The sequence below is a fragment of the Rhinoraja longicauda genome, chromosome 10 (genome assembly GCF_053455715.1).
Source record: "Rhinoraja longicauda isolate Sanriku21f chromosome 10, sRhiLon1.1, whole genome shotgun sequence".
Classification (NCBI taxonomy): Eukaryota; Metazoa; Chordata; class Chondrichthyes; order Rajiformes; family Arhynchobatidae; genus Rhinoraja; species Rhinoraja longicauda.
Genome location: NC_135962.1, coordinates 17,706,990 through 17,726,578, shown reverse-complemented (window position 1 = coordinate 17,726,578; position 19,589 = coordinate 17,706,990). Strand labels below are relative to the sequence as shown.

Sequence of the window (19,589 nt, the reverse complement as noted above, 5' to 3'; positions counted from 1 at the left end):
TTTGGTTAGGCCACATTTGGAGTATTTTGTGTCATTCTCATCACCCCATTACAGGAAAGACGTGCAGGTTTTGGAGAGGGTGCAGAAGATGTCGAGGGTATGAGCTGTAAGGAGAGATTAGACAAACTTGGATTGTTTTCACGGGAGCGTTAGAAGTTGAATGTATAAAATTGTAAAAGCCATAGATAGGGTAGACAGTGAGAACCTTTTTCCAGGGCAGTGATGTCCTGTAGTTTTGGTGTGTGGGGGGGATTTCAAGGAGATGTGCGGAGCAAGTTTTTTACACAATGGGTGGTAGGTGCTTGGGTCATTACGTCAGTGGCATTTAAGAGGTTTGCGAAAGTTAAATGAATATGCAGGGAATGGAGGGATATGGATCAAGTGCACGCAGAGGAGCTTAGTTTAACTTAGCATTAAGTTCGGCACAGGCAGGTGGGCTGTGGGCAGACAGACCTATTTCTGCGCTGTACTCTTTCATATTCCATGTTATGTACAGTCTCCTCTTTTCTGTTCTTTCAATAATTGCGGAGCTTTTGGCTACCTTCTACCATCAGTCTGAAGCTCCCTTAAACATTTCAATATGTTTGATTATTTCACATTTTAGAAAGATGCTCAAATTCACCCCCTCTATGTGCCTTAAATGATGTGTGGATTTGTCCACCATTTGAAATCCTTTGGAATCTTTTGTAAAATGTTGTGAATTATCACATGAGGGATCAGACACTGAGGGTTGACTATATTTTGGAAATGGCACTTAAATAGTTAATTCAAGAATCTAAACCCTGAGTTTCAAGGCAGTAACTGGGTAAAAGGAATTTCAGAAACAAGGTGTTAGGTTAGGGACTCGCATAAACTTAATAAATATTGCAACTGAACGTTCAAGATCAGATTCTAGTCTCCATCTGATGCCGGAACAGTTTTTTTTAAACTTGACCATTTTGCTCTTCATGATGATGTAAAACAAAGCAGGATGTTTTCTGCAAAGATTTGTTCTGATAAGAGATGAGAAATCCTGTTTACTGTTTCAGTTACTTAATATAAAACATGTATCTTGAATAGCGCAAAATACATGATCTGCCTTTTGTGGTTGGAACCAATGCACTACAGAGATGACAAAACTTGGAATGAAATGTAAAAATAATAAGTCAAGAATTTTCATAGCAGTGAGACCACAATCGAGAAACACAATCAATCAACCATCATTGGGCATCGAAACATTCCAAATAATTTATTAATTGATTAAAAACTTTTGCCGTTAGTTTTACTTATTTCAATACAGCAAAGTACCTATAATCCAAGACACTCTGGACTTTGGTGCAGTCAGAATAGCAGACTTTTTTGGATTATGGAGTGTTATTCCTATAAATATGATAAGATGATTTTAATTCCTTTCTTTTAATGTTACATGTTTTTTTTAATGACAATTCCCAGTGATCCTGGTAAGTGTAAAGAGTGCAGGTCCCAGGGCCCTCGTGAGTTGGAGGAAGCACAGAAATAGGGGATCATTGTGAGTCAGAGGAACAAGGGAGCAAGAATCCTGGTGAGTCAGTGGAAACATCATCCAGTGACTCATAAGCCAAACAGTCAGGATTTCTGAATAATCAGATAGCAACATAACAAAATTTTACTAAAATTAAACTTTGGCCTCTGCTTTAACTTGTTAAAGCTACAGGGGTGGCACAGTAGTGCTGCCTCACAGTGTCCGAGATCCAGGTTCAATCCTGACTCAGGGGGCTGTCTGTGTTAGGTTTGTGTGTCCTCCCTGTGGTTTCCTCGGGTGCTCCGGTTTCCTCCCACATCCTCAAGACGTGCAGATTTGTAGGTTAATTAGCTTCTGTAAATTGCCCCTAGTGTGCAGGATGCAAAACTGGGATAGCATAGAACTAGTGATTAATGGTGTCGTGGCTTCGGAGGGCGTAAGGACCTATTTTACACGCTGTATCTGAAAACTAGAAGCCTAAAAAGTGTTAATGAACAAAAATTGAGCTAAGTGAAAGGAAGACCGAGAATACTAAGTGTGATGTCTAAGAATATGGCTTTGAATGGAAGCTTATATACAAGAGATCTATGAAAGAAAGTTAATGTCCCAGTGAACGTGGCAAGTGTAAAGAGTGCAGGAGCCAGAGCTCCAGTGAGTTGGAGGGAACTAATAATAGAGGGAGTTAACGGAGGGAACTAATAATAGTTTGGACGCATTTTTTAAAAAAAGTGGAAATGGCTTTTGTGGTCCTGTACCTGGAACAAGAAGCTGAGGAAGACCAAATATTAGACAATATTAAGTGTATTGCTGCAGAGGATGACTGACGTATCCTGAGTAACCCAGAACAGACAATGGTGTGGGCTCATTCAGTTCTCTTATTATTGCTGAGCTGACAGATGGAATCTTAGCACAAGCAGTAGTAACCGTATCGTAGCTTCGGGGAGTAGCTCAGAGGAGACTTTTGAAATACGTCAAGTAAAAATAATGAGCCAGAACTTGTTGTCTGGGCGAGTTGCCCGCTCCCGCTGTGTGACTTGCATACCGGTTACGGACTTGACTTTTCCAGATGTCAGTCTGCTGCCCGAGGCTGTCCTGAACTAGAATGGCAGAGCTCTTCAAGGCAGCAGGGGCTTGAGCAGCATGATGCCATCAGGGGGCAGATCAAAACCTGCCCACTGAACAGCTGAAGACATTTGACAGTCCCCAAACCTACCCACTGAACAGCTGAAGACATTTGGCAGTCCCCAAACCTACCCCCACCCACGTTATGTCAGCTGTCAAGTACTCCGAACATTTCTAAACACCCTCACTCTTCATAAGCAGTCAAACACAAGGGACAACCACTTCAAGCTTGAGATTCTGAGAGGTTTCATTAACCAAAGAGAGCAATGCAACTGCACCATCAATATGTCAACAGGATCAGGACCAAACCGAGTTATCATCATATTGAAGAAGTGCTTCAGACTGTTAAAAAGATCTGGAGCTTGACAGGCCAGGGTCAACCAGACACAGACCTAAAGGGGGAACACAGTGAAGTTCAGATAATGCAAAGGAGGAAGATGTTGAGGATGAAGGAAAAGTAGCTGTTCTGATTTCCACTTGAGTTACCAAGGATATCCTCCTTACTGCAAGGTTTATTTGAGTTGCACCAGAAGACTCGTGTCACAAGGAAACCCAAGAGCTATGCATCTCAGAGCCTCGTAGCATCAACAAAACTTGTACAAGAGCTGGCTTCCCTTTTCTCTCAGCAGTCATGCACAGCGGACCTTTCAGTGCTTCACATGTGAATGGTTCCCAGAATTCAGCATCTTTGTCCAGCTGAGCAGAGATTGACAGTGAACTCCCCCCTCTTATCCCTGTAACCATCTGCCCTTCTATCACTGGTTAATGTAAGTCACCAGCTGAAACCCAATTGATTGTTAAATTCCACCAGCTGAAACCCAATTGATGTTGAGATTCCACCAGTTGAAACCTAATTGATTGTGAGATTCCACCATTTTCCATACTTCTGAGCTGGTGAAAGGCAAAGTGCGTCCTCGGGGCTTTCAGTTCCTAATATGTTCATTATTGAACTACTCGATTTGTGTGTGACGAGTCTAAATGATGTGAAAGGCATGCAATAGACCTGGAAGTGTGTATTACGAATTATGCTGACAATTATACTTCATGCAATAGAAACTGGTTCATCTTGAGTGCCATATTATGCGAATGGCTGTTATTTAATTGTGTCACCAAGTAGATGGGAGATTCTTGTCTTCATTGGCCAGAGTCAATAAAACACATTCGATCTTCAGTGCTGCCTCACTTCAGTTCAAATGGGAAATGTGTCCTCCAATTCTTTCCCTCTCCATGAGGTTCTATGCTCTCTTTTGCAATAAAGAATAAAGAAAAAGAATAAAGAATTTTGCATTCACCTGATGAGTAAAATTACTTGGATGAGGATAAAAATGAGCAAAAGTCAAATCATTGAGGATGAATGGGAATGGATTGGTTTGTTAAGATATAAGGAAATGCACAGAGAAGAATGTATGTAGCTTCTAGATAAGTAGATAAAGGATATGAGAGGAAAAAGTGTGGGTCTAGGGTGATGTACGCAGCAGGATGGATCACTGAATAGAGAGGCGTGCAAACCAGCATTATTTTTTTTCCCAAAGATTGCAGATTTTATTATAAGTTTGCATCTTTTGTGTACCCAAATATTCCTCCGTTTTATTATAAATGTTAAAAAAATCTCACCAGAAAAAAAAAATACCAGGAGCAAACATTGACTGATCTTTTTGCTCCTGTATTCAACCTTGCAAAGTGTGATATAAAGGAGACACAAGTGACAATCTTTTCAAACATACAATAAAATAGGCTGATGCTGAACAGGTCTCTCTCCAAATTCTCGTGCAATGTGAATGATTCAATAAAAGATAAGTGAAAGGAGTAGAATTAGACCATTCGGCCCATCACATCTACTCCGCCGTTCAATCATGGCTGAACTATCACTCCCTCCTAACCCGATTCTCCTGCCTTCTCCCCATAACCTCTGACACCTGTACTAATCAAGAATCTATCTATCCCTGCCTTAAATATATCCACTGACTTTGCCTCCACAGCCTTCTGTGGCACAGATTCACCACCCTCTGACTAAAGAAATTTCTCCTCATCTCCTTCCTAAACATACGTCCCTATAATTCTGAGGCTATGACCTCTAGACCTAGACTCTCCCACTCGTGGAAACATTCTCTCCACATCCACTCTATCCAAGCCTTTCAATATTCTGTACGTTTCAATGAGGTCTCCCCTCGTTCTTCTAAACTCCAACGAGTACAGGCCCAGTGCCGACAAACACTCATCATATGTCAACCTACTCATTCCTGGGATCATTCTTGTGTAAAACAGCTACCACATAATATAGGATCGTACATTGCTGTGTTTCAGTTACAGTAGACATGTCAGCAAGAAATTGCCACATCTCTTTGAGATGAGCAAATGATGCAAGCTAACAGTAAAGCCTTAATCCATTGCACTATTTATATTAAAGAAATGGGATTTTCTGCTGAAGTTATTTATTTCTCCCTCAGACCAAAATCAGTTACTCGAAACCAAGTAAGTTTTTTGAGAATAATCTAAATTAGGAAATGTACAAGCAAGTCCGTAACTACCCACATCAGCATTGTTGTACAACCTACAGAAAATAATGATTTCTTCCTAGACTTTGCAGGGAAAAAGCTGAGCACTTATGAGAGACAGGACTGAAATAGCACCCTCTCTCCCCCCTTTTAAACAGGCAGTTTTTCTAAGTCAACACTGAATCTAACAATGTCTGCTTACATCTTGATATTTCTTTGCAATGTTAGAATTTTCCTTTGCCTACAAGTGTAATATTATTTCAATGTTAAATTATTCCTGTTATTCACCCTATGATAAACACTCATAAGATAATTTCTAATAGCAGTAGAATTTGGCCATTCGGCCCATCATGTCTGCTCCGCCATTCAATCATGGCTGATCTTTCTCCTTCCTACCCCATTATCCTGCCTTCTCTCCATAACCCCTGACACCCCAGCTAATCAAGAATCTGTTAATCATTGACTTAAAAATATCTATTGACTTGACCTGCGCAGCCGTCTGTGGCAATCAATTCCGCAGATTCACCACCTTCTGACTAAAGACATTCCTTTGTAAAAGATACATCCCTTTATTCTGAGTCAATGGCCTCTGGTTCTAGACTCTCCCACTAGTGGAAACATCCTCTCCACATCCACTCTATTCAGGCCTTTCACTATTCTGGCAGTTAAGTGCAGCTTTGTACAGTGTGGGCTTAGCATCGGGAAGTGGAAAACGACATCCTTCAACTGAAAGAGTGACCATTTCTCATTTATGAAAAGGTCGTTTTTCAAACTCTGTTGTTCTTATCCTCCCCGTACTCACTGACCGTCCACCTCATGAAGACCATCCTACCTCTGCACTTAAAACCTGTCACACATCTACCATCTTACAATTCTGTTGAAAGATTCTGAAGCTACAACTCTGGTGAATTGCCAAAAATTGCACTCATGAAAACACTGAAGAAAATATTTCTGAGCCAATCAATGACTGGTTCAGCAGTCTTTCAAGGCTGCGAGAATATCGAAAGAAATACTACAAAATATTTCATCTTTTTTATAAAATACAAGACTACCACAACACAAAGAAAGCTAAACGTAGTACCACATCCTTTAATCCCTCGGGCTTTCTCTGCCCTCGAGATCAGTAGGGAGGGACCATCTGTGCGATTTCCAGATTTGCACAGGTTCTTCAAGTGGATTGCTGTTCCACTGCTTGTTTTCATGATGACACCATGACTCATGCACTGTTAAGAAACTGGTAGCAAACGGCTGCCGGCATGTTTTGTGCACACGTGCGTGATCATCCTGTCACCAAACATGGCGAATTGTTGGTATTTCCATGCAGAACCATATTCCCCAGATCAGACCCATGGTTGCTCCCCCTTAATCTATTGAGCATTTCCTCCATTTTCTGTCATTAATTCTATCGCTTGTGCAACTATTATCGCCTTTGCTTGGCACCGCCATCCTTTTTGTCCCTTACGCACTCCTACTATAGAACATTTCACTCATCTTCCCATTTGTTCTTTCTTCCCTCTGCCTTGTCTCCTATCACCCAAAACCCACGTCCCCCCCATCCTTGTTCTTGCTTAGATCTGTGACACTGATAACATCCTCCTGACACTGACGTGAAAATTAATGCTTTGTTTCCCTCTCCCTCGCCCACCCCCTGCGTGGATGCTAATTGACCTACTCGGTATGTCCAGCAAGGTTGATGTTTTCCTGAAATCATCTTTTAGTCTTGGTTTATATTCGCAGTTTATAGCAACTCGTTCCCAAAATAATTCAGGAAAATAGTGAAATGGAATTTTTCCCATTCAAAAAAACGCAGCAATCTCTCTTTTCAGGCTACTGAACCATCCTACCAACAACTAGAGGACATTCCTGAATTATTATTTACCTCATTCGAGACCCTGGGACTATCTTTGATCGGCCTTTACTAGACTTTATCTTGCACTAAATGTGGATGGCTCGATTGTAATCATGTATTGCCTATCTGCTGACTGGATTAGCATGCAACAAAAGCTTTTCACTGTACTCCGTACACGTGACAATAAACTAAACTCAAACCTTCAAAACGGCATGAAGAGCATTTGGGTTTAGTTTAGTTTACCCACCAAGATCGCGCCGACCAGCGATCCCGGTACTCTAACACTATCCTACACACTAGAGACAATTTACAATTTTTACCAAAGGCAATTAACCTCCAAACCTGTACATCTTTGGAGTGTGGGAGGAAACTGGAGCACCCGGGGGAAAACCCACAGGGTCATAGGGAGAACGTACAAACTCCATACAGACAGCACTCTTGGGATCAAACCCGGGTCTCTGGTGCTGTAAGGCAGCAACTCTACTGCTGCACCACCATGTCGCCCCTGGTATTATTTTGTTCTGAAGTTTACCATTTAACTTCATTCAATCGCTCTAACTCTGTTCTGTGCAGATCCAGTTTTCCCAGCCATCGGCGGGGTAGGATGTTTGGCTAGAGATCAGATTCGAGCACATGGCGATCACTGGCGAGAAGATGACTGCACTTTCTGCCGATGTGTCAACGGGGAACATCACTGTGTTGCCATGGCCTGCAAACAGACCTGTCAGAATCCAGTCAAAATACCTGGGGAGTGCTGCCCTTTCTGTGAAGGTAAGACTGAAAGATGGGCAGTTTGCAGTCTTTGTGAGATATGTTTCTCATTTTCCAGTGAAGGAATTTCCCTTGCACAACAGTACCATGGAAATCTCTGACATTTAGCAGTATAATGTCATTAAGAGTCGATAATTACATTGAAATGACCTCAAAACCAGCAAACGAGGAAATTAACATTTAACTCACTCTTAAATATATTGCAAAGGATGAAACAGAGACTTGACAACACACATGAACTTTGCTGTAGTCATGGAAGTCTGTAGCATAGAAAGAAGCCACAGCCTTCATCTTATGCATTGTCGTCAAAAATCAACTTTACGTTCTCATTTCCCATATCCTGCTCCTTAGCCCTGCAGGTTCTGTCTTCAGAACTGCTGATCTGGGTAAATTTTAAATATGATGAGAGTATTTGCCTTATCTGTCCGTGGAAGCAATGAATTCCAGACCTCTACCACTGATTTGCTGATCTCTCATACTGGTCAAAAAAAATTGTATACATTAGATTTTTATCCAAAGGAAATGTCAAGTCCGTACTAAGGAAGAACTTTTTCAGTCAGAGAGTGGTGAAGGTGTGGAATTCTCTGCCGCAGAAGGCAGTGGAGGCCAGTTCGTTGGATGCATTCAAAAGAGAGCTGGATAGAGCTCTTAAGGATAGCGGAGTGAGGGGGTATGGGGAGAAGGCAGGAACGGGGTACTGATTGAGAGTGATCAGCCATGATCGCATTGAATGGCGGTGCTGCCTCGAAGGGCTGAATGGCCTACTCCTGCACCTATTGTCTATTGTCTACTAGTCTGTGTAGGAAGGAACTGCAGATGCTGGTTTACGTGAAGGTAGACACAAAATGCTAGTGTAACTCAGCAGGAATAAGTCTGAGTGAGTCTGAAGAAGGGTTTTGACCCAAAATGTCACATATTCCTTTTCTCCGGAGATGTGTCTGACCTGCTGCGTTATTCCAGCATTTTGTGTCTATCTTTAGTCATTACTTGTGATTGTTTTTGTTCAACAATTATTCTGGTTTACTATTGCCATTCAAATCCCCCAAACATCAAGTGTTCCATTTTCAGGAGTCTTTTTTAAAACTCAAAACCAGCCATTTTCTCAGATCCCCTCCAAGCATTGTATCCTTGCCCTAACTCTAGAATTTCTGGTTTAAAATTATTTTACTATGGGGGAAAATGCCCCACTATCGATACTCCCTGTGCCACTCCTATTGGGCAGGTCACCCCTGTGTCTCCTCTGCTCCCAGGTAAACAAATCCAGCCAATGCGGGCTCTCCTCATCACTGTAACCCTTCATCCGAAGGCAACATCTTTGTGAATCTCTGAACCCACTCCAGGGCAGTCACATCATTCCAGAGTGAGAACTATAAACCGTACTCCAACTGTGGCCAAACTGATGTTTTGTAAAGTTGAACCAAAGCCTCCCTGCTCTTCTATGCTTTAAACTTTAGAGGAACAGGCCCTACGACCACCCACCGAGTCCACGCAACCAACGATCACACCATGCACTAAATTTTCTTCTTCAGAGAACTTTAATAACGTACAGTGAATATTGTTAAGACGTAATACACTTTGCGTTTCTTTACGGATAAAAATTGCATTTCAGATAGTAATATATCCTTTGAATGAATATCCACTGAAGTGAAAAAGTTCTGAATGCAACGGTGCAAATCTGTTGACCATTAAGGGTTGAATTAGTCATTCCAATCTGTACACATGTCACCATGACTAGGCTATTACATGATGCATGTTGTTCCTGGATAGTGAGTAGTTTTCATCAGTTAAATGTTCCCCATTACGGTAAGCATGTGAAGGCTTTGGAGAAGGTATAGAAGAGGTTTATCAAAATGTTGCCTGGATTAGAGATATTAGCTACCAGGAGAGCTATCAGGAGAGCAGGATAAACATGGATTGTTTTCCCTGGAACACTGGAGGTTGAGGGGATACCTGATAAAAGTATATAAAATGATGAGAAGCATAAGTAAGGAAGACGGTCAGACTGGACGACATAGCTTTAAGGTCAGAGGGGAAAGTTTAAAGGAGATGTGGGGGTCATTTTTTTTTTAGACAGAGTGGTGGATGCCTGGAGCATGCTGCTAGGGGTGGTGGTGGAAGCAGGCTTGAGAGGCTTTTAGGAATAGGAATACTTTGTGACAAGGCGCAGTGAGATTCTTTGCTTCCATACACAATGTATACAAAAGCAGCCACCTGCGGCACTGACAATGCACGCCAGCACCTCCCCCCCCCCCTCCCCAAACAGTTCCCCCACGCCAGGTCCCAATTGTCCATTGTTCTCCCTCCTCCTCCCTCACGACAGTCCCCCCACGCCGGGTCCTCCATTGTTATTCCCCCCCGCACATTGAACCTCCACGCTTTCATCGATCGTCACTGCCGAGGCCCCATCGTCACGAGGTTTCACCGCTGCCACCGCTTTTTAGATAGGCACATGGATATGCAGGGAATGAATGGAAGGACATGGATCATGTGCAGGCAGAGGAGATTAACTTGGCATCATTTTCGGCCTAGACATCGTGGGCTGAAGGGCCTGTTCCTGTGCTGTATTGTTCTCTGTGTCAGTGTGTCTGTTTTCCTACTCTGTCCAATGTGAATTTGCAGCTTCTTGTTAGGTGGTGGTAAATATAATAGGAGCAAAGAATGTTTTTGACTATAAGATTTGCTCGTCAAAGTAATCAATTTTGCTTAACGTACTAATTAGGCAACTATGTTACATTGAGGAAGATTTTTAATTATAGAAATTGCTCATTTTTTCCTGTAGTTAGAGTAAATGTGCGGATCTTGTGGACCCAGCCTTCTATCTGGAATCACTGCCTAGAATATTTGTAAGATACCCACCCTCGCCAGGGACCAATGCAGAGTGCTGATTTTGCAAGTGGTGATGTGAAGATGGTAACTTGGTCTTGGGAAAGTTGTCGAGACCCAACATCCTACTACTTGATTGAAGTATAGTTCTCTGAACTCTCATCAATGTGGAAATCTGGGACTCCCATCCATGGAGCTAGTGGTTCTCTTTGGGACTGCTGGCCACATCCAACAGGATTTGGCCAAATACACTGGAGCTAATATATTGAAGGAAGTCTAATGTGCAGATCTAAAGTCATATCAACTACAGGCCAATTACAGAAAGATTTTGGGGAGATTGTAGATTTCTTTGTAAAGAACCATTTTCTACATCTTCACAATCCACCAAAATTAAATGTGTTTACATCGAACTGTACCTAAGCAAGACAATGGTCAGGATTAGATTGTGATCTCTTACAGGTAGATTACTGTGCGTCTTGAAGTAGAAGAAATACTGGGTGCAAAAGTGGGGACAGCAAGATAGTATGTCTGCCCTTGAGGTTAATGTTTCTATATGTGGTCAATTTTTCTTATCTCCATAAAACCATATTACTGCTCAAGAGGTGAGGCAGCATCTACATGGGACCCTCACATCCAATGTAGCAAGGGGCTCCGTTCTCCACAAGGTATACATGGGATGGGTACCCCTTGACACTGACCAGTTTTGGAGAAAGGAAGAGAATAATGGTTGGCGTATCAGTTACATCTCCCTGCTCAGACCACGCAGCAGGAGGGATGACTGCTGAAAAGTAAAACCTAAATGGTTTGCTTTCTGAATTGAAGATAGTGAGGAGGTAGTGCCAGAAAAACCACAGGAAGAAAAATGGAAATTTTCAATGGAATGCTGAAGAGACCATTAAAGATTTACCTGAAGCGAATGACTGGTATGAACCACATTCAACAGTTCAACAGTTCAACAGCTTTATTTGTCATTCGGTACCAAGGTACCGAACGAAACTACATAGCAGTCACACAAAAAAGAAAAAGAACACAAGACACATGACCCCAACACAAACATCCATCACAGTGACTCCAAACACCCCTTCACTGTGATGGAGGCAACAAAACTTCCACTCTCTTCCCCACGCCCACGGACAGACAGCTCGTCCCCGACCGACCCGCACAGTCCCCGCAAGGGGATGGCCCGCAGCCGAGTCGCACCGGGCGCTGAAACGTCTCGCGGCCGAGCCGGGCGATGTTAGGCCCCACGGCCGAGCCGTGCGCAGCTAAGTCCCGCGGCCGAGCCGCACCGGGCGATGTTAGGTCCCGCGGCCGAGCCGATGTTAAGGCGATGTTAAGTCCAGCGGCCGAGCCGCACCAGCAATGAAAAGTCCCGCGGCCGAGCTGCCCCGGGCGATGTTAGGCCCCGCGGCCGAGCCGCATCGGGCACTGTTAAGTCCAGCGGCCGAGCCGCACCGGGCGATGTTAGGTCCCGCGGCCGAGCCGCGCCGGGCGATGGAAGGCCCCGCGGCCGAGCCGCACCCCGCGCCGTGAGGAAGAGACCTAAAAGAGAAAGGTTTCCCCCGTCCCCCCACCCACACCACCACCCCCCCCACCCACACCGCCACCCCCCCACACATACACAACCAAAAAAAAAAAAAAACCATCCCAACACCGACACACAACAAAAAAAAGAAGGAAAAAAGACGAACAGACTGCTAGCGAGCCGCAGCCGTTAGGCGCCGCCACTTCCGCTTCTTTCATCATCAGACGCAGATTTGCAAAATTAAGCGCTAGCTGAAAATTCTACGTCAGTAGTGCCTCTTTCATCAGAAGCAATTCCCCAAAATAAAAACCTAATTTTTCTGTCAATTATCCAAACGGGTCACAGGGTAGCAATCAATAAAAATCACTTCCACTGGCAGAGTCTACACATGATGGTGACTAATATTATCTGGCAGCTTGGAACACTGTCTGAGACAACAGCACAATGAGCTCTAAAGGTCATACCGAGATTTGCATTTAAACCACAAACAGTATGGATATTATTGTTTGTATGTTACTTTCTGTAAGATTCAAAGAAACTAATAGAATGCTTTAACATTACCCAAAGTGAAGATGCAGCCACATGTGTGAAATGAGGACTCTGATTGTTCACTGATTTAACGTACAATTACTTCTCTTTGGAATTAAAATAATACATCTAATTTATTATATAGTTAGTCTTTTGAAAGTATTCCAACATTTAAAAAATATTTTTAACTTGTTTTCTCCTTCAAAGAGGAGGTCAGGAGTTCTAATCTGGATTATTCCTGTCACTGCTGGGAAACCAAGTGATCGATGGTCACTGTAGATTAATTTATTCAAATTTAATTGATTTTGAATACAGATCTTTTGGGAGCAAAATCACTGTATTTGGTGGGTCGAAGATACAACATGGAAAGATCCATACTGTATCTTTCCATCAATCAAAAATACTTTTCAATTCAGAAGAAGCATCAGTACTCCCAAAATCACTCTATTCAAAATGAATTAAATTCTCACACACAAGTCCCCATGGCACCAGCCAAATATTTTTGCTTCTTGCAAAAATGACAACTTAAAATAACATTGACAATTTAACACAAGGCCTTTTAGCAGTGTAGAGAAAGCACATCCAAACACTTTTCACTTACTTACTTTCCATGAGCCAAGAAGAGGAAATTGAAGAGCAAGAGAGCAAACTAGTGCAGGGAGCATTCACCTGATTTCTGTACGCATTTTAAACCAGATTCCTGAATGTTGAACACTTATGCTGCCATCTACTAGTCAGAAGGCATGACGTACTCAGTTTTTGTATGAAAGATTGGACTTCATGTGTTACGTCACTCAGTTAGTGAAAATCAAATAAAACTGCAGGTGCTGGACATTTGAAATGAGAACAGAAAATGCTGGAAAAACTCAGCAGGTCAGGTAACATCTCTGGAAAGAGAAACAGTTACGGTTTCAGGTCCAGGACCTGTTGTACTTCGTGGTCCGGTACCTGTTGTACCTTTGATGACTCTGGAAGGACCACAAGTACACGTGTATAAAAAGGTTACATTGCTGGAGCTCAACTCCAGGCTGTTTATTCCGTGGCCACCTGCATCCAGAGTGACCGCCTAATCACACCCATCACTTATATACACAGCCATACAAAGTAGTTCTTGGATACACAAAGTAGTCCCAGCAATATCACAACATCCCCCTTGTCTTATATATTACAACATCCCCCTTGTCTTATATAAAATTGTTTTCTTTACCATTCGAGGGCTAAAATATATTTAACAAACAAAACCAAAACACCATTGCTTTTTGCAAACAAAACCAATAACACAACTAAACACAATTAAACACAATTGCTTTTTTCGCCATCATGGTGGTCACTCCTCTGCGGAATTTCACTAATCGCCGGGTGGTCACTCATCTCCGGGTGGTCACTCACTCCGTGTGGTCACTCCACAGATATATACATTTATACAAAAGCATCAAATATAATACATTAAGCTTTCATTACACAGATCACTACACAGGTCATTAAACACAAAATATTCATTTTGTTCCATATCTTCCCCTCAAGAAGACGTGCTGTGTAGATCAAACGTAGTGTAGGCTCTAGATACTCCACCACCATGATTTGCCTGCCACTGCTGGCCTCCCACTGCTGGGCTCCCACTGCTGGGCTGGCACTGCTGGGCTCCCACTGCTGGGTTGGCACAGCTGGGCTTCCACTGCTGGGTTGGCACTGCTGGGCTCTCACTGCTGGGCTCGCACTGCTGGGCTGGCACTGCTGGGCTCCCACTGCTGGGCTGGCACTGCTGGGCTCCCACTGCTGGGTTGGCACTGCTGGGCTGGCACTGCTGGGCTGGCACTGCTGGGCTCCCACTGCTGGGTTGGCACTGCTGGGCTGGCACTGCTGTAATCGCGGTGCGATCGCGCCTCCGCTGCAGTGCGCTCTGGCCCCGCCCACAGGTGCTCCCCGGCAGCTGTCGCTCAACTTTTCGAACGCGCTGCCGCTGGCCCCGCCCACAGGTGCTCCCCGGCCCCGCCCACAGGTGCTCCTGGCAGTTGCCACGCAATTCCAACGCGCTGCCGCTGCCTCGGGCCCAGGGCCGTCCCGACTCTACGGTCGACGCGCCTGGGTGAGTAGTGCCTCGGCCTTACCGGCCGCCGCACCTCCGCGGGTGGTCGGTCCCTCCGGTCGCCGACCCCCTCCGGTCGCCGCACACCTCCGTGGGTGTCGGTCTCCTCCAGGGCTCTCCCGGTCGCCGCACACCTCAGTGGGTGTCGGTCTCCTCCAGGGCTCTCCCGGTCGCCGCACACCTCCGTGGGTGTCAGCCCCCCCCGGTCGCCGCACACCTCCGTGGGTGTCGGTCTTACCGGTCGCCGCACACCTCCGTGGGTGTCGGTCTTCCCCGGTCACCGCACACCTCCATGGGTGTCGGGTCTCCCGGTCTTTCCCTGTTGCCGCACACCTCCATGGGTGTCGGTCTTCCCCGGTCACCGCACATCTCCGTGTGTGTCGGCTCTCCCGGTCTCTCCCCCGCGAAGCAGTCGCAGGCTTCTAATCTCGGACCTACACAGGTGCTGGGGCGCGACGTGGGCCTACACGCACCGCCCCCAGCAGCTTGCAACGTCACATCGGCAACTCGGCGCCAACTACTGAGCAGGTAACTATACCAACTCACACTGGCCCTGTCGGGATGCACTCCAAACGTCCCATACCGAGCTGGAAACTTTTCTTTTGTTTTGTTTCCCTTCAGGGCTTTATTTTTCTTCTTTTTTTTCTTCTTTTTAACCTTTTCTGCTCGGGCATGCTTCATTCCATCCCTAGGCAAAACACCAAGCCGCTGCCACCATGTTGTACTTCGTGGTCCGGTACCTGTTGTACCTTTGATGACTCTGGAAGGACCACAAGTACACGTGTATAAAAAGGTTACATTGCTGGAGCTCAACTCCAGGCTGTTTATTCCGTGGCCACCTGCATCCAGAGTGACCGCCTAATCACACCCATCACTTATATACACAGCCACACAAAGTAGTTCTTGGATACACAAAGTAGTCCCAGCAATATCACAACAGGACCGTTCATCAAAACTGAGAAAGAGTGAACATTTTGGAATAGGTAGCATCTGGGAGAGGTTAATCCTTAAGTAATGTTAGAGCATTGCCAGGCCTTCTCTTGCAGTTGGGACTCACACCATTCATTGGTCACATGCACAGCAGAAAATAGCAAGAGTGACACAGGTGCACATTGAATACCTACTGATGTCACTTAAACATGGCCAGCAGTTTTCACACATAAGCTTAGCATTAGCACAAAGGGCATAAACACATTATGGCACATAAGAGACCTTCTAACTTTTGAGTGATATATTATTCTGCATTTTCTTCAAGACAAAATGCACTTTGAACAATTCCACACTCTCCCTTAACTTACCAAGGAATATCAATAGAATACTCGTACTCCCCAATAGTAAGTCAAAGAATTATGTACTTCACTGAAAGATACCTTTAAATCTCCTCTGCCTGCGCCCCATATTCAACTTTTACAAAGAGTGTGCTCCATGGTGGCACAGCGGTAGAGTTGCTGCCTTACAGTGCCACAGTCCGGGGTTCGATCCTGACTATTGGTGCTGTCTGTAAGGAGTTTGTATGTTCTCCTCATGACCTCGTGGGTTTTCCACAGGTGCTCCGGTTTCCTCCCACTCTCCAAAAACGTACAGGTTTGTTGGTTAATTGGCATCGGTAAAGATTGTAAATTGTACCGAGTGTGTAGTAGAGTGCCAGTGTAGGGGGATTAATGGTCAGCGTGGACTCGGTGGGCCGAAGGGCCTGTTTCCGCGCTGTATCTCTAAACCAAATTAAACGAACATACGAGTTGGATTATTGTGAGTTACTCAACTTCACTGAAGTTAGCTGTTGAATGGATACAGCAACCAAGCCAATAGTAGTTAGTTGCCTTCCCTAGTTGCAGATGAAGCAACACACAAACACACAACTCACGAGAAGCTCAACCCTGTGCAGTCAAAGCTGTTCAATAGGTTGAATTATCTTGTTCAAGTAGCTAGAGGTTTGAGATGCAGATATTCAGCAGTGGTGATGTGATCAAAATCTGTATGGAAACTAAAATTCCCTGAGCTATGGCAATGTCTTCTTAAGTTCTGTTGCCAAATATATGAACTCTATTTTGAACCCCAGTTGTCATTGCTAGCCGTCCTACTTTTCAAGCCTAGTTCTGCAGAGGGAATGTCACTGGCTGTTTCTCCACACTGTGCCACACAACAGTTTAGACCAACTGAACAGAATTAATCAAGCATTAAATCGATTACGTTCTTTAATCGGATGGCAAATTAAAATTAGTCTGGTTTATTGGAGTACAAATCTCTTAGCATGTAGTGTAACATAAGTGTTTTAATCTTCAAACTATATTGGACATTGTACATTTTTTGATGTTGAGCCAGGTGTTATTGCCATGAAAATCACATTTTTTCGCATAAAACCTTAACCCTTTTGAATGAAATCTGTTGATTTTTTTAAACTGTTTCCACATGGTTAATTCCGATGGTGTCCACTTCAACTAAATCATACCTAAAAAGGAAAATGTTCTTTGTTTTGGAATGGCCAGTATCAATGAGCTATGAAGTGCACTCTGTCTTTTACTGTCGGACATTTAAACTACTTTAGAAACCAATATATTCTTCATTTTGCATCATTATATTTTGGATATTATTTGGGGTTTTCATTACCTCATCTTTCTTTCCTTGTCTATTCTTTGTATTTTTGTCGTGGTTCAGTTAGTTCTTGTGATTTTTTTTTGTCTTTTATCGCCTCTTAGATTTCAATTCAGTCCTGCTAACTCCCAGCTAATAATGATCTATTCTACATTTTCCTTGAGCCTCATTCCCTTTGTCCTATTTTCACACTTTACACTTCCTTATCTATGTATCTCCCTCTCTCCTGACATCAGTCTGAAGAAGGGTCTCGACCCAAAACATCACCCATTCCTTCTCTCCAGAAATACTGCCTGTCCTGCTGAGTTACTACAGCATTTTGTATCTTTGGCTTTTATTAGGGTCTCTTTAAGCTCCCAAGAAAATAATGTCTTTGTCCTACCTTTCCTTCAGCCTTGTGACAATCAATATCATGCTTTTCCTTTTGGATATATTCCGCTCTTTTCCCATTCATGTGTAACGTGCTCCTTTCCAAATTCAATTTGTTAGTCCGAATGTATTACACTATACTTTAGAACATCTTCTAGCACTTTAAAGTACATTTATACTCTATTGGGATATTGGTTTTCTATGAAATTTTATGTCTCTCTCTTTCCTTTGTTTAGTTTATTATTGTCACGTGTACCAAGGTACAGTAAACTGCATTCTGGTACATGATATCCAGTCAGCGAAAAGACTGTACATGATAACAATTAAGCCATCCACGTTTTCAATTAATCTTCTGTTTTGAATAATATTTTTTTATTTTGAATTTCTGTGATATTGTCTTATCTCTTTTTGTGTCATCCTAAATCAGACCTTTGAGTGTGCTCTCAAAATAACACCTAACACCCCTTCAACTTTATTACCAGTGAGCAGACTAATGATTCACCATTCCAGATCTTAAGAGAAGAATAATACTTTAATTTAATTAATTAACAATGAAGGTAAATTAGTTTGCTTTATTTTCCTGTTGGTATGTTAAGTATGAGGAACCCAATCAAGAAGAGATCTTGTAGAAGTAGCACAAAGGGAAAGTTGGTTAAAAAGTATCCTGGAGGTGTGGTGGAAATTATTTTTGCAATCGCATAAATTAATTGGCAATAACAGATGATTCTTACTGGAATATCCTCAAGTCTTGCCTCTTGCTCATTATCAACTGTTGTTCAATAAGCTGCGGCCTCCTCGCATCATACATACTTCTGTACTCATGTTCTGCTAACTCTGGAATGGGAACAAAAACTCTTCAGATACAGTAGTGTAATTGGGGAATATGCACCAAGTGAAGTGAGTAGCACAGTGGTGATGTTGGGACACAGCAAGTAGAGGTGCTGCCTCACAGCTCCAGCTGCCTGGGTTCATCACCAGCCTCCAGTGCGAATCTGTGTGAATTTTGCATAATCTCCCTGGTGCTCTGGTATCCTCCCAAAAATGCTGGGGTTGGTTTGTTAATCGGCTGTGGTAAATTGCCCCGATTGTGTGACTGTTTGTTCAAATCTTGTGGGTGAGTGAGGGATTACTTTTTTTAAAAGGGTGGTTTATTGTTGGAGTAGACTCGATGGGCTGTATCAGCATTGTATCTCTTCATAGCTCTCTCCGAGTCTGAACAGTGAAATTGAAAGAGCAAACCAAATATTGTAAATATGGAAGTACAAAATTCTGAGGACACCTCTGTGCTATCAGAACTGAGGCAGTGCAAAGCTGTTCCCTGCCTCAAGGTCATGGTGCTACCTAATTCAACAAGCACAATATTCTTGGGGTTGGGTTAGAAGATGGTGAGTGTGTGCGAGTGAGAGTATGTGCGTGCGTGCGTGTGTTTGAGTGAGAGTGTGTGGGGAGATGGTGTGGTAAAAGTATATCCAGAGTGAGAGTTTAAATTAATGGTAACAGGTTACAGAGAACATTAAAACAGCTACGGGGACATAGCGTGCCTGAGGAATGCTGGAGCTGAATGTGGCAGCAGCTTTTGAAGCTCACTTAAAGCACTGAGGAAGCAACCAAGTACATGAGTGGCAGTCAGGTCTCAGAAGCAAACAACAAATCCAAGGGGTTGTCATATTTCCATTTGATGGGGTGATTGAACATTCTGTTGTGAAAGTAGCTGGGCTTGTTATTACATATTACTGTCCCTAACCCTCTCCTTTTCTCTTTGATATTGGGTCAAAAGGCTTGAGTTCAACTCTCAACACCTTTCTGACAGTGTTGTGATCAAAAGAGACTGCTAGATTTTGTTACAATCGTGGACTGAGAAGTACACGGCATTTTTACATGACTTCCAGAGACAGAAGATGCAATGCCAATTTACCAGCATCGCTCTCGCCCCACGAATAAATAATTTC

At 43.5% G+C, this 19,589-nt stretch overlaps 1 protein-coding gene across 2 annotated transcripts in view; it reads left to right on the top strand.

Annotated features, from left to right (window-relative positions):
• LOC144597239 (cysteine-rich motor neuron 1 protein) overlaps window positions 1–19,589 on the top strand; it is a 191,129-nt gene that overhangs the window by 135,751 nt on the left and 35,789 nt on the right. Inside the window, exon 5 of one of the 2 annotated variants that reach the window (XM_078406297.1) lies at window positions 7,520–7,717. The exons of the other annotated variant lie outside the window; for it this stretch is intronic. Within the exon in view, the coding sequence (XP_078262423.1) occupies window positions 7,520–7,717 (198 nt within the window). The remainder of the gene's footprint in view (window positions 1–7,519; window positions 7,718–19,589) is intronic. 2 annotated transcript variants of the gene reach the window in all.